At 47.8% G+C, this 14677-nt stretch overlaps 1 protein-coding gene across 6 annotated transcripts in view; it reads right to left on the bottom strand.

Annotated features, from left to right (window-relative positions):
• The window catches only part of MCF2L2 (MCF.2 cell line derived transforming sequence-like 2), a 330633-nt gene that overhangs the window by 47655 nt on the left and 268301 nt on the right, over positions 1 to 14677 (bottom strand). For all 6 annotated transcript variants that reach the window (XM_074963488.1, XM_074963490.1, XM_074963486.1 and 3 more), the window contains exons 17-18: positions 11727 to 11842; positions 9036 to 9105 (exon numbers count right to left, since the gene is read on the bottom strand). In XM_074963488.1, the coding sequence (XP_074819589.1) occupies positions 9036 to 9105; positions 11727 to 11842 (186 nt within the window). The remainder of the gene's footprint in view (positions 1 to 9035; positions 9106 to 11726; positions 11843 to 14677) is intronic.

Raw genomic sequence — 14677 nt, 5'->3', positions numbered from 1 at the left:
GCTGGGAGTTGAGAAATGTCAGTTCAATTCCTGGCTCTGCCACAGTCAGACTGTGTGTGACTTTGGGCAAGCCAACTAGGCCCACATTTTCTCAAGTGGCCACTAAATTTGGCTTCCTCAATTTTTGGGTTCTGAACCTGAGACAGCTGCCACATGAGCACCCACAGCTCCCACTGACTTCACCTGTGAAAAAACTGACCCTGTGAGTCTCACATTGGGCACCCAAAACTGCCTTTCATGAGTGGACATTTCTGAAAACGCTGCCTTGAATTCATGAAAGTTTGTGGCATGCTTTGAGATCTTTGGAAGTGCAAGTATTACCATTATTTGATACAAACCTAACAATCTTGGCCAAGATTTTCAAAAGCAACTAGTAATTTTGGGTGTCTCTATTTTTGGATCCTTAACTTGATGCACCTGAAAGGGGCCTGATTTTTAGAGGGCAGGTGTTCAGTACTTTCTGAAAAATTAGGCTCCCTTATGTTCTCTCAAGTGGGGCATCCGAAACCACTGCACACTTTTGCAAATCTTGACCAACTTTTCTATAAGTCCCTAAAAGGGAATTACCATGACCTGAGTGACGATCTAAATGAACTAAGCAGCAACGTCTGAACACTGCAGGAAATCTAACAAGAGTTTAGTTTAAATCCATAAGGGGGCTTTTCTTATCAAGAAACTTTTCCCTAGTCAGCCTTCAGAATTCTCTACCCTGAATGGTGCTGGAAGAATCCATCCTCCTGGGATTCAATGCGGGAAAAGTTCGATAATTACTTGGACAGCAATGTTATTTTGCAGTATACAAGGGATTAGATAATCAGTAATGCAAATTCATATATGCAATGCATGTAGTTCAATGGACTGGCACATAACAATACTTAGTATTTTTCTAGGGCTTTACATATTCACTGAGGTAAGTAATTCTTTCCCAACGTCACACGAGGCTAGGTCTCCATGACAAACTTTTGCTGTTGCCAGTTATGTTTGCATAAAACAGTTGCAGTTATTATATCATCTGTGAACATGCAAACTTGGCTCCTTGGGTCAGCGCTGTGCATAGTCCCCAGGAGTGCTTATTCCGATGCACAGCGTAGTGCACCATGGGTAGGTACCCCAGTGTGCAACTCTCCACCACCCAGTGCTCTGTCTGTTGGAAAGCTTTACCAGCACTTTGTGGGGCAAAAACGAGTCGTGCAGGGGTGATTCGGACTGCAGAGTCAAGTTCCCACCTTACAAACTTTCTGTAGCCCCTAATACCATCTCTACCCCATAATTTTGGCTCCTAATGTTAAGATCCCACAAACCCTTGTGGGACTGGTCACTGTCTGCCATCTCTAACCAGTGGTGGATTAGCCACTGGGCCCATGCCCAGTGGCCCTGGCCAACTGGGGAGCCCTGGAAAATATCTGCCACCGGGTGGCAGCAGCCCGGAGCCCTGGCCAAGTGGGCGGGGCAGGGGAAGCCCCCATGCCCTGACCCTACTCCCTGGCAGCAGAGCAGGGCAGGAAGAGGCGGGGCGGAGCAGGGGCGGGAAGAAGAGAAGTGGGGGCAGGGACTTGGGGGAAGGGGTGGAGTGGGGGCGGGGCCGCAGGCGGAAGGGTTGGAGAGGGGCTCCAAGGCCAGAGGAAACTTTAATCCGCAATTTCGCCTCTGTCTCTAACAGAAGCTTGGAGCCTGCAGAGCTCCGCATTATTGTCATGAGCATTGCAATCACAGGACACACAATCCTGCAGTATTTGCAGGCTGCAAGAAACGCCAGATCAGTGGGGAACATGATGATTTCCTGGAGGGCAGATTACTGTGGGACACAGTGAGAACCACTACGAAGTTGTTAGTGGTGCTCACAGAGCAGCTGCAAATGGTGGAGCACCACTTCTGGGCCCAAGAACAAGCACTGACAGATGGGACCACATCATAATGCAGGCTTGGGATGATGAGCAGTGGCCAAGAAACTTTCAGATGGACAAGGCCACATTCCTGGATCTGTGTGCCAAGCTTGCGCCAGACAACCAGGGCAGGGACACCAAAATGAGAGCTGAACTGACAGTGGAGAAGCAAGTGGTGATCACACCATGGACACCTGCAATGCTGGATTGCTACCTGTCAGTGGGAAATCATTTTGGAGTTGGAAAATCCACTGCTGGGGCAATTGTCACACAAGTGTGCAGGGCCATTAATCATCTACTACTCTGAAGGACTGTAATTCTCAGCAACATGCAGGACAGGGTGGATGGATTTGCAGCAATGGAGTTCCCAAACTGCAGTGGAGCAATAGATGGCATGCACATCCCTATTTTGGCACCAGCGTACCTTCCCACAGAGTACATCCAACAGAAAGGACTACTTTCCTATGGTTATGCAAGCATCACTGCTCTATGGGATGGTGGTGAGGTCTCCTCTTAGTACGGCACGTCACTTCTGATATGCCTGCCGCAGTTCCTTCACCTTCAAGCCGTACCGCCACTGATCCCTGTGACACCCCTTCTCCTGCATCTCCCAGGCAATCCGCTCGTAGATGTCCTCATTTCTATGGCTGGTCCGTAGCTGTGCTTGCAGAGCCTCACCTCTCCACAAGACCAGGAGATCCAATATCTCCTGCCTACTCCAGGCCGGAGTGTGTCTGGAGTGTGCAACCGGCATGGCCGGCTGGGCAGTTGCACACAACCGTGGAGAGCTGCTAGGTGCTTGCCAAGATGGACAATCAGGAAAAGGTATTTCAAAAATTCACAGGGTTTTAAAGGTGGGGGGTCTTCTGGTCTCCCTGACCACTAGCCAGTGGAGTTCATAACTGTGACCAGAGCAGTCAGTATAGGGCACTGCTGGAGGACTGTTAGGGTCAACATAGGTCACTCATTGTCTACATCCATGCTGCACTGACCTCAGAACATGGACCATGGCTCCATGCCGCTCAGGGAGGTGCTGTTACTATGTCAGTGTAATGGCGAGCCATGGTCCATTGATGGCCGACAAATTTAAGTGTAGACCATGCACAACTAAGTCAATGCAAGGCAGGTTACATCAACCTCACTTTGTAGCATAGACAGAGGCAGAAGCAGGAGTAAAATGCAGGAATTCCTGGCTCTCTGTCCTGTACTTAGTCCACTAGACAATGCTGCCTCTTTGGGGTTGGCAAGGAATTTCTCTCCAAGGAATAGTTTTTGGCAGGGATGTTGTGGGATTGTCACCTTTTAAGCTGGGATCACCCATTAGGCTCAGATACAAAGGGGATGGGAGAGGACTGGGGAAGGCCAATGCCACCCTTCACTACGTTTCTACGATTATGCAATTGCAACCAAAGCAATATTAGTGGTGTAATTTCAAAGTGAGGTGCAAACTTTCCTTTGCCTGAACAGGATTGTTTATGTATGTTGCCATGGAGGGAATGTGGCAGTGGGTAGAGAACACAGAACTGAAAGGAATCAGAAAGGGTAATCAAGCGTGACTACTTGCCCTTTGCCTAAAGAAAACAGATACGCTTCAGTGAGGGAGATGGTGATGGTCAATTCAAAAGCAGCAGCAGAGGGACAAACAAAACAAAACAAAACTGTGTTCAAACTGGAGAAAGAAGGGAAAGCAATCATTAACCTACCACTCACTTACCCTGATGTAGCAGCCCTCTGTGTAAACATCATACACAGCGCTGCACAAATCAAGGGGACACCAGCTCAGACAAATGTTCTGTGTCCTTAAAACTAGCCTTTCATTATGGCAAGGACTGAGAGTCGCATAGTCAGAAACGGAATTCCACAGGGGAATAATTAGGGCTGGGCTATCGATTCAGAGCCAGATCTTGAGCATCTCAAAGTTCAGGAATGTTCAGCTCCAGGGTTTCCAACCCTAGATCTGCCTATATATTTACATCATGGTCACCACTGTTGTATCTGTAAGCCTTTGCTCTTCTATGGTGCTTCCTATCCAAGGATTTCAACGCGCTTTACAAACATTCTTTAGATTTAGTGTGTTCAGGGCACATATGCACAACTCCAGTTAACTTTATTGGCAGCTGATGAGTGCCTGTATGTGAGGTAGGAATTTGGCCCTTAATGTATCACTCAAGGTGCCCTGAGGTTCAGCAGCTGACACAAACCTTTCAAACAGCTTCATTTTCTGTGCTTCCTCTCCCAGATAAGATAACCAACTGCCTACTGCAACTGCTGGTTCCTCTTAAATGCTCCTCTTGCTAGGGTTGGTAATACTGTCAGGAAGGACGTAGTCACGCCAGGTTCTGGGCATCTCCTGCAAAGAGCTGAGATTCCCACTTGATCCGACTTCCCTCCATTCCCACCTGATCTTCCCAGGGTCAGGCTCTAAGGATTCACCTACACTATGTGTCTTTAACGAAGTAGTGGCATGGCTGGCTCTAAACACGTGTCCAAACATGGTTACCACGCAGCAGTAACAACAGCAGTTCATTATGTTTCACCCCTTCCAGAGGTTCTGGCTGGCACATGATTGCTGAATGGCTCACACTCTTTTGTTTTGGGTTTTTCTGCAGTACAGACAGAGCCCTCACCATGTCTGTGGCTCGGGAATCCCTCCATCCTCCCAGCTATCTTTACGGTAAGATATCTATCATATGATAAGCATACCCTTACACATTAGAGGAATCCCACTGACTTTAACAGCGTCCACTGTCCCATGTCCTATTGATACTGCTCTGTGGGATCAATCCTGCAAGGTGTTAAGCACTCTGGCCCTAATCCAGCAAAGCACTCCAGTACATGCTTAACTCTAAGCATTTGAGTATCCCCATCCCAGACTTAAAATTAAGCACATGTTGAAATGGTTTGATAGGTCAGGGTCAGAGTGATCAGCACCGGACAGGTGCATGTCTCTGGGGCATTCTATCCCAGGCTGGCCTACTGTGGGACCATAGGCACCAACTTCTCCTGGCGCCGGTGGGTGCTCGACACCCCCCGCTCCCGACCCTGCCCCGACTCTACCCCTGCCCTGCCCCCATTCCAACCCCTTCCCCAAAGTCCCCACCCTAACTCCGCCCCCTCCCTGCCCCTACTGGACCCCTTCCCCAAATCCCTGCCCTGGCCCTGCCTCCTCCCCTGAACACGCAGCATTCCCGCTCCTCCCCACTCCCTCCCACAGCTTGTTACGCTGCAAAACAGCTGTTTTGAGACGGCAAGCACTTTGAGGAGAAGTGGGGACACGGCACACTCAGGGGAGGAGATGGAGGTGAGGTGAGCTGGGGTGGGGCGGGGACTTAGAGACTAACCAATTTATTTGAGCATAAGCTTTCGTGAGCTACAGCTCACTTCATCGGATGCTGTAGCTCACGAAAGCTTATGCTCAAATAAATTGGTTAGTCTCTAAGATGCCACAGGTCCTCCTTTTCTTTTTGCCCATCCAATAAAACCAACAACAGGCTGTATTCTAATCATACACTCATTGGGCTCGATCTGCTACTGTTTGGCTCTTGCTGGAGCTCCACTTTTCCGAGTGGGGCTTCACCAGTGTAAAGCTGGAATAAGTCATCGGTGAATCAGCACGTTGTTTACTGGGCATGGATTATGAACAGTCTAAATAATCTGCAATCAACACTTTATGAACAGCACCTGTTGTGGTTTATTTGTCTGTAAAATGCCATGACAGTGTCATATAAGTATGATTTCAGGGGGAATAAAGAATGGTAGCTGGCACGTTGAACGAATCTAATGAACTCTTTACCTGATTGAAACCTCAGTTCTTTACATACACTAGCTACCCATAATTCGGGCCCTAGTCCTGCTCCCTTTGAAGGCATTGTGAGTTTTCCCATTGATTTCAGTAGGTGCAGAATCAGACCTTATGTATGGTTTCACATATGGCAGGTGTCTCAAACACGCGGCCCGCGGGGTTATTTTCTGCGGCCCCGCCAGCTCCCCGCAGCACCCCCAGCATTTACCTAGAGGGGTTCTGGCCTGGCGCGCACTGCGGGCAGGGCAGGCTCCCTTCCTGCCCTGCCCCTGCACCGCTCCGAGAAGAGGCCGGGACCTGGGGCAGGGGGTGTGGGGCACAGGGGTCTGTGTGTTGCCCTGGCCGCTCTTCCAGGTACCTCCCCCGAAGCTCCCATTGGCTGCGGTTCCCCATTCCCGGCCAATGGGAGCTTCGGGGGAGATACCTGAAGGAGCGGCCAGGACAACACACAGACCCCTGTGTGTCCCCCCCGACCCCAGGCCCCGGCCGCTTCCCAGCGCAGCGCGGCGCAGGGGCAGGGCAGACAGGCAGGGAGGGACCCGCCCCCCGAACCCGTGCTGCAGCCGAACCCCCTGCCCTGAGCCGCCTGCTGCATCCCACACCCCTCCTGCACCCTGACCCCCTGCCTTAAGCCCCCTGCTGCACCCCTCCTGCAACCCAACCCCCTGCCCTGAGCCCCCTGCTGCACCCCACACCCCGACCCCCTGCCCTGAGCCCCCTGCTGCACCCTGCACCCCTCCTGCAACCCAACCCCCTGCCCTGAGCCCCCTGCTGCACCCCACACCCCAACCTCCTGCCCTGAGCCCCCTGCTGCACCCCGCAACCTGACCCCCTCCCCACCCTGCACCCCGACCCCCTGCCCTGAGCCCCCTGATGCACCCCACGCCCCTCCTGCACCCCAACCCCCTGCTGCTCCCTGCATACCTCCTGCACCCCCTGGAGGCAGGCAGGGGGCATAGTTGGGGTGGGAATTTCAGGGAAGGGGTTGGAATGGGGGCAGGGAAGGGGTGGGAAGAGGCAGGGCCTCACGGAAGGGGTGGAGTGGGGGCGGGGCCGGGGCAGCGGTGGGGGTGGTGGTCAGTGGTGCGGCCCTCGGGCCAATGTACTAGTCCTCATGTGGCCCACTTGGTCATTTGAGTTTGAGACCCCTGCTGTAGCTCTTGAAAGTCCAGCTAGTCTAAAAGCAATGTCTAACACATGATGCTAATTTTCCCAATATAGCCTGGAGAACACTGGTCCCAGATAAGGAAACTGCTTTGAAAGGCAAAATCTTGTCATGGTTTTCAACCCCTTTTTCTTGGTCAAACCCTCTATTTTTAATAAACTAACATGTTTTAAGACCAGTGTGTCTTAATCACGTTAACTACTTTTTAGTTTCCTTGGAGTAGAAGGCAGGCTGTTTTCCCACACACATAATTCCTGATTACTGTGTAAGGCCATGCACGTCAGCCTTAAATATTCAGTAAACAGCAGTTAGTGGCTTGTTAAAGAAAAATTAACAGTCAGATGTCTTTAGGAACATCAATAATTCATCACACACAGTTTTGCCTGATAGACCCCGATAACAAAGGAAAAGGAAAACCCAGCTGACAACGTTGTGACACAGCTGGAGCGTGTCACAATCTTTTGTGGTTAATAGATGACAGTCACTTTCACAAGCTTCCTGGTCTGAACACAGTACCCTGGTTTTGTGAGTTTGTCAGAGCAAGAAAGTGTTCAGGAGGAAACCGGCAAAGTAACTTTTTGGAATAACTGCACTGCAAGCACCACCAGCTTCTGATGTGTCACTTACAACAATAAGGCTGTGCTAAATCATGCAGGACTTGGGAAAGCTGGCAGGGGAGCTGGAATTACAGGTCGTTACCCACAAGGAGCCATTTTCTTAACTTGCTCTTCACCTTAGCGTGTAAGTCAAGCAAAGGCAGACGTGGCTATATGAATGCTGGGCTGCCCAGTGCAAAGAAACAGCACTGCCTGGTAACCTTGGACTTTCCAGTGAGTGGGGCTCACTCCACAGGCTTAAACAATCAGTTACCACCACAATACAAAAGTACAGGAGACCCCTGCTGATGGGTAGATTCCTTGTTTATTCAGGTGGAATATTGTGTACAGTTCTGGTCACGCGTGTTCAAGAAAGATGAATTCAAACTGGAACAGATGCAGAGAAAGGCTAGTGGGATGATCAAGGCAATGGAGAGCCTATGTGTATGTCTACTCTGCAATTACAAATCCGCGGCTGGTCCATGCCAGCTCACTCAGCTCACGGGGCTCAGGCTGTGGGGCTGTTTCATTGCAGTGTAGACTTCCAAGCTACGGCTGGAGGCCAGGCTCTAGGCCCCTGCATGGTGGCAGGATCCCAGAGCTTGGGCTGCAGCCTGAGCTGTAATGGCTACACTGTAATCAAACAGTAGTCCAAGCCCAAGCCCTGCGAGCCCGAGTCAGCTGGTATGGGCCAGCCACATGGTTTTAATTGCAGTGTAGACATAGCTTAAAAGAGGTTGGCTTGGTTAGCCTAGCAAAACAAAGGCTGAGAAGGGCTATGATTGCTCTCTGTAAATACATCAGAGGGTTAAACAGCAGGGAGGGTGAAGAGCTATTTAAGTCATCATGAATACAATTAGAAGGAGGTTTCTAACCATCAGAGGAGAGAAACTCTGGAATAGCTTCCCAAAAGGAGTAGTGGAAGCAAATAACCTAAATAGCTTGATAAATTTGTGAATGGGATTATAGGATGGGGTTGTCTCCGATAACAGGGGACTGGACTCTGTGATCCAAGAGGTCTCTTCCAGTCCTACATTCCTAAAGATTGCTGAATTCTGTGAACAAGGAAGAACCCAGTCTCATCTAAATTAGTGGTAAAACTCCCATTGACTTCAAAGGGAGCAAGCCACAGACCTGATACAGTTCCACTGCCTCAGGGAGGAGGCAGGATTCCAGGGGTGGCCCTAGGGGGATGAGCTTCCTGTACCCTGTGGAGCTCAACATCTCTGAGCTTGACGGGATAGGGCCTGGGTGGAGCCAGAGGATCTGCTGCTGAGCCATTCTCTTACCTGTGGTGGGGCTGTGTTTGGGGCTATTGTGACCAGGGAGTTGCCTGGGGCCAGTGTCAGGATCCCTTCCAAGGCAACCAAAAGGCTCCAATTTAAAAATCTACATTAATTAACAGCATCAATCTTTTCTAGACTCGGGCTCAATCCAGCAGCATTTAGTCACGTGAGTGTGCCTCATTCACACAAGCAGTTCCATGGATGCGAATGGGATCATTCAGGCGAGTGTGGGCCAAGCCACTTGTGTACGCAAGTGCTGTAGGACCAGACTCTTGGTTTTATACAAACCCACTGTTTACTTACTCTTTTTAAAAAGCACCGACCGAGAAGCTCAGGGTTCTCAATGCAATTTTCCAGCTCCTTAAGGAAAATTCTGAGAGGGAGAGAGGAAAGGCATTTCCAAGAGATCAATACATTTACATGGTGGGGGGGATATGACACTCTTGAACCCCCATATTCACCACTGTGATATGATTAAGTGTTTTGTACAAAGTATGCCCTTGTGAGGTAAAGTCACAATTTGCTGAAACTCATTGTTCTGTCAACATAAGTATATCACCATTGTATATGAAATTATAAGATTTTGCTATATGGTTGTTACTGAAATATGTTGTGTGTCTGGGAGACATCCACAGCTAGCTCTCCTGTGGCAACAAGGGAGGTGGCTCACACTCAGATGGGTGTTAAGCGACCATCACCTGCCATTGACCAGCCAGGGAATTGTAAACAAGAGATTTACAATTCAATAAGAGACAGTTGCTCAAGCGCTACACAATGGGGATTGCTTAAGTCTGTGACTCAGCAAGGTATCAGGACATGTGATGCTTGACTCCATGTTTGAGCCAGTATTTTTCTAGGCACATGAACTGAGTATAAAATAAGGGATAGTGGCATCATGAGCCCACCTTTCTCCTCCCCCACCTATTCTGAAGGCAACAAGAACATTTGGAAGAAAAATCTGTGAACTGGGGAGATTTGTCCCAGGCTGAGCAGGGAATTCAGCCTGTGTATTAAGAACTGTGAACCGCTTACAACACGTAGTGGGGTGAAAACTGCTTGATTCCAATCTTGCTTAGTCTGATAAAGTTTAGGATTTAGACTGTGATTTTATCTTTTATTTCTTATGTAACCAACTCTGTCCTCTACACCTCACACTTATAATCACTTAAAAGCTACCTTTCTGTAGTTAATAAACTAATTTTAATGTTTCAACTTTACCAGTGAGTTTGTCTAAAGTGCTTGGGGAATCTGCTCAGATTACAAAGGCTGGTGCATGTCCACTATCCTTTGCAGAAGTGGTGAACTAATTAATGAGCTTGCATTTTTCAAGAGAAGGTCTTGAGCAGTGTAAGATGGTACATTTCTGGGGTGTAAGGCTGGGGGGATTTGTTGGTGTTTCCCTGTGTATAGTTCATGAGTGACTTAGAGAGCATTCAGGCAATTTAGCTGTATGTTGTTGGCTGAGTGATCACAGTACCTGAAGGGATTTTCTGCTTGTCACGAGCATAGCATTGCAAGAGACAGCCCAGGCTGGAGAGTTAAGGGGGCACAGCCGTCCCACAGTTCCAGGTTGTAACCGGGGCTCTGTCACAGGAGGCCCCATCTAAATCTAGAAATAGGTGCTGTGGTTCCCTCGCAAAGGAGATTGGTGAAAAACCATGAGGTCCCTGATCCAACTACTGGAGATATACATTATTGCGGGTGTGGCGGGGGAGGGGTCCTTTGGAGAAATGGGGCCCTCTTCAGAGTTTCGTGTCTGAATCAGACAGTTGTTGGACCATGCTTTAATCTGCTAGTGATGGGGTTATGACCTGTCTGGGTCCCATAGCCATTGGGGGTCCAGTTCCAGTTGGGTGGCCCAACCTTCTGCTTCTCAGTTGGTTCTGAGGGGATGTAGGAGCAGACAGGTAGAGGGCAAAGGGGTGCAGAACACATGCAGTTGATCTCAGTAATCCATCAGGGCCAAAATGCTGTATATGAAAGCAAGAGTGGGAGTTTAGGGCCAGATCCAAAGCCCACTGAAGTCAGTGGGAGTCTTTTCACTGACTTTGATAGACTGTAAATCAGGCCTTTAAGTGTGGGGAGAGACAAGGCTTAGGGGAAGGCTGAATGCCTCTTTCCTGCTTGAACCCCAGAAAGGGAAGAACTTTCATTTTAAAAACTAACGGATAAAGCTGGAAAACATAAGGACTTTTACTGGCATAATTATTATACCTTGGAAAATGGGAGGGACTTTTCTTGTTTTGTTCATCCAGCTGTTACACCTTACGCATACCTCCTCTATGCAAGGGAATTTTGAAATCCCTGCTGTTGTTAATGTCAGTTCTGCTGCACTGGGGTTAGCAACAGTAGGAAATTTTTAATACGTTTCCTCAATCTCCTGAAAGGACATTGAACATACTTTAATCTTGTCTATTAAATTAGTGTTTTCAGCACAAAATCAGCTGCACTGATTGCTGACAACAGATGTCAGCAACTGGTATACTTCCCAGTGTAGACAAGGATTTTGGAGGGAGCATCCATAGATGAACATTTGACAGATGTAAACACCTAGCAAGGAGTGCAACAAATCAGATTATAGCTACTAGTAATGAGAAAACATAAAGACAGGAAAAATTAGGCTGAATATTAGGAAAAATTTCCTGACAGCAGAGGAAATTTAGAGTCTTATCTAATAAAAGGCTGCAGGATTTGGTTCAACATCTATTATGTTCCAAGGAAAGGGGTAAAAGACTTCTCACAAGGGACATTTAAAACTACTGAAGTTAGGACAAACCACATTACATGCATAACAGGGTACAAGCCTACACTGACAAGGAAATTAATTAGATGACCCCAGGGGTCTTTTACATTGTGCATGATTCTACAGTGGGAGGTGCACACACAGGTAAGGTGAGGACTACATTTCTTGGCTGCTTATTTGTGGGAGAGATAAAGCATTGTATGTAATAGCTTATTCATGAAAGTGTAGATTACTAGACAGTAAGCACGTGCCTGTTGTGGAATTCATAGATTTCCGGGAGGTTGCCAAAAAGAACTTCCTTTTTGTTCTGAAGAGCCGACGGGATCAGGTGAATTAAGTCAGGATTGTCCATTTCTGAAGCATAGCCCTGTGGAGAGTGAAAAAACAATAGGCCAATTTTCACCAGGAAAAAGAAATACTGTGCTTGATCCACTGAGACATTTAATATGGTGATACTGTCGCTAGGTACTGCTCATAATTGCACAGTCTGACTCAGATCCTGTTTTCTCTTTGTTTTCTAAGTACGGCAGGGGTCAAATTGAGCTGGTTCATGGTGGCTTCCCATACCAGCACTTCTCTGGTGGCCCATCAGTTCCTGTTGATTTTAAGTTTCCATTGAGTACCTCAGAGTCATGATGATACTGCTCCAACCCTGACCAGAGGCGGGGCTGAGTCTACAGATAGAATGAAACAACAGTTCTGAGAGTACATCTGTGCTTCGAGCTGGAGGTGTAATTTCCTCTTTGAGGAAACAAACCTAGGTTAGCTGTGATCAAGTTAGTACACTAAAAACAGAAGTGTAGCTGCAGCGGTGGGAGCAGCACGAGGGGCTAGCCACCCAAATGTGATCCCATCCAAGATGCCAGGTACGTACCTGGGCAGCTAGCCCCTCCTGCCACTGTGATTGCCATGGCTACACTTCTATTTTTAGTGTGCTAGCTCGATCAAAGCTAGCAAAGGTATGTCTCCTTGAGCTGGAAAATACCTCCAGCTCGAAGTGTAGATAAAACCTAAAAGTCAAAAGTTGACCCTGCCCTGTGGGAAGGGAAGGCCTTAAGCATAACAGGGTCCTTATAGTTCTGCTGCACAGGGATCTCCACACAGGAGGGTTATGTTTGTTGGGGTTTATTTGGATTTTTACAAACTATACGAGAAGAGCACTCTGGGAGCACTTGACAGGCTTTTAAAAATACACTACTAAACCAGTAAACAGACCCGTCAATTCCCCCAGCTCAAATCAAATAAAGAAGTAACAAGATAGGGTATGTCTACACTACCCGCCGGATCGGCGGGCAGCGATCGAACCAACGGGGATTGATTTATCACGTCTAGTCTAGACGCTATAAATCGACCCCTGAACGCTCTCCCGTCGACTCCTGTACTCCACCACCGCGAGAGGCGCAGGTAGAGTCGACGGGGGGAGCGGCAGCAGTCGACTCACCACGGTGAAGACACCACGGTAAGTCAATCTAAGTACGTCGACTTCAGCTATGTTATTCATGTAGCTGAAGTTGCGTAACTTAGGTTGATTCCCCCCACCCCCCAGTGTAGACCAGGGCATAGGTATGAAAGAAGTTAGTCAATCCCACACACAGTTCCCACACAGCCACCACCACCAGCCCTACCCAACCCCTATTTTCTCACAGACGCTGGAGAACAGGTGGGCCTTTCAGTGCACTCTGAAGGCCGCCAAACTCAGGCTGTTACAGACCTAAGGAAGACGTGAGTTCCAAAGGGGCAAGGGTCTGAGGCTCTAGTAGACAACAGCCAGCCAGCTGCCCTGCTGAGAAGTAGCCAGTACGTAGATCTGCCACTGTACATGGATCACAGACCCAAGCCCCACACAGAGGGAGCACACAGGGGCTTTAATAATAGCTAGGGTCCATGTCTTGAATTAGCACCAGAAGAATGGCTATATGCCTAGACACTGGATTGGGGGAAGGAGTTTTTTCCTCTCAGCCATACTTAGATCATCTGTGCAAAGATCATTTACTTAAGTTTGGCGCAATGAAGTTTAGCATTTGGTCCTATGACAGGTGTGAATTACCCCCATTCATCTCAACGGAGATGGTTTTGTAAGAGAGATGCTCTAGTTCTCAAGGAATTATTCTGGGGAAGTTCTATGGCACGTGTTATACATAGGCTTGTAAGGATTAGATTTTATCAGTAAATGTCAGTAAACATCGGTTTCACTGTACACATAACAACAACAAATATTTCCCTCAATAATAATCGAAATTTACAAATATGCCAAGTCAGAAAAATGCTGCTTGAGAATTTATTAGTTAAAATCCAGTGATTTAGACTTTTGAATTGGGCTTGGTACAAACGTACTAGCAAATGAATAGTACACAAAAAAGTACGATCTGTTGATTTAAGTAACGTCCTTGGTATATTCTGACATGTGACATTGACAATTTGTGTTTCAATGGTTTATGAGACTCTAACTTTTTGAATCTCAGTGTCTACTGTCATTAAATAACTGCCTGAACCACCCATAATTTCGTGCAACTCTGAACATTTAAATAGATAAAAATCTAAAAAAATGCTTAAAAATAAACAATATTATCCATCAAAATTATTTAAAAAAAAATCAAATTCATAGAATCATAAAATATCAGGGTTGGAAGGGACCTCAGGAGGTCATCTAGTCCAACCCCCTGCTCAAAGCAGGACCAATCCTCCAACTAAATCATCCCAGCCAGGGCTTTGTCAAGCCTGACCTTAAAAACCTCTAAGGAAGGAGATTCCACCACCTCCTTAGGTAACCCATTCCAGTTCTTCACCACCCTCCTACTGAAAAAGTTTTTCCTAATATCCAACCTAAACCTCCCCCACTGCAACTTGAGACCATTACTCCTCGTTCTGTCATCTGCTACCACTGAGAATAGTCTAGACCCATCCTCTTTGGAACCCCCTTTCAGGTAGTTGAAAGCAGCTATCAAACCCCCCTCATTCTTCTCTTCCGCAGACTAAACAATCCCAGTTCCCTCAGCTTCTCCTCACAAGTCATGTGCTCCAGCCCTCTAATCATTTTTGTTGCCCTCCGCTGGACTCTTTCCAATTTTTCCACATCCTTCTTGTAGTGTGGGGCCCAAAACTGGACACAGTACTCTAGATGAGGCCTCACCAATGCCGAATAGAGGGGAATGATCCTATAAATCCTCTACATTTTTCCTATAAATTCCTCCAACCCTAGTTA

This window comes from Natator depressus, chromosome 9 (assembly GCF_965152275.1).
Source record: "Natator depressus isolate rNatDep1 chromosome 9, rNatDep2.hap1, whole genome shotgun sequence".
Classification (NCBI taxonomy): domain Eukaryota; kingdom Metazoa; phylum Chordata; order Testudines; family Cheloniidae; genus Natator; species Natator depressus.
Note: the sequence above shows the minus strand (reverse complement) of the source record. Positions and strands in the feature narration are given on the sequence as shown.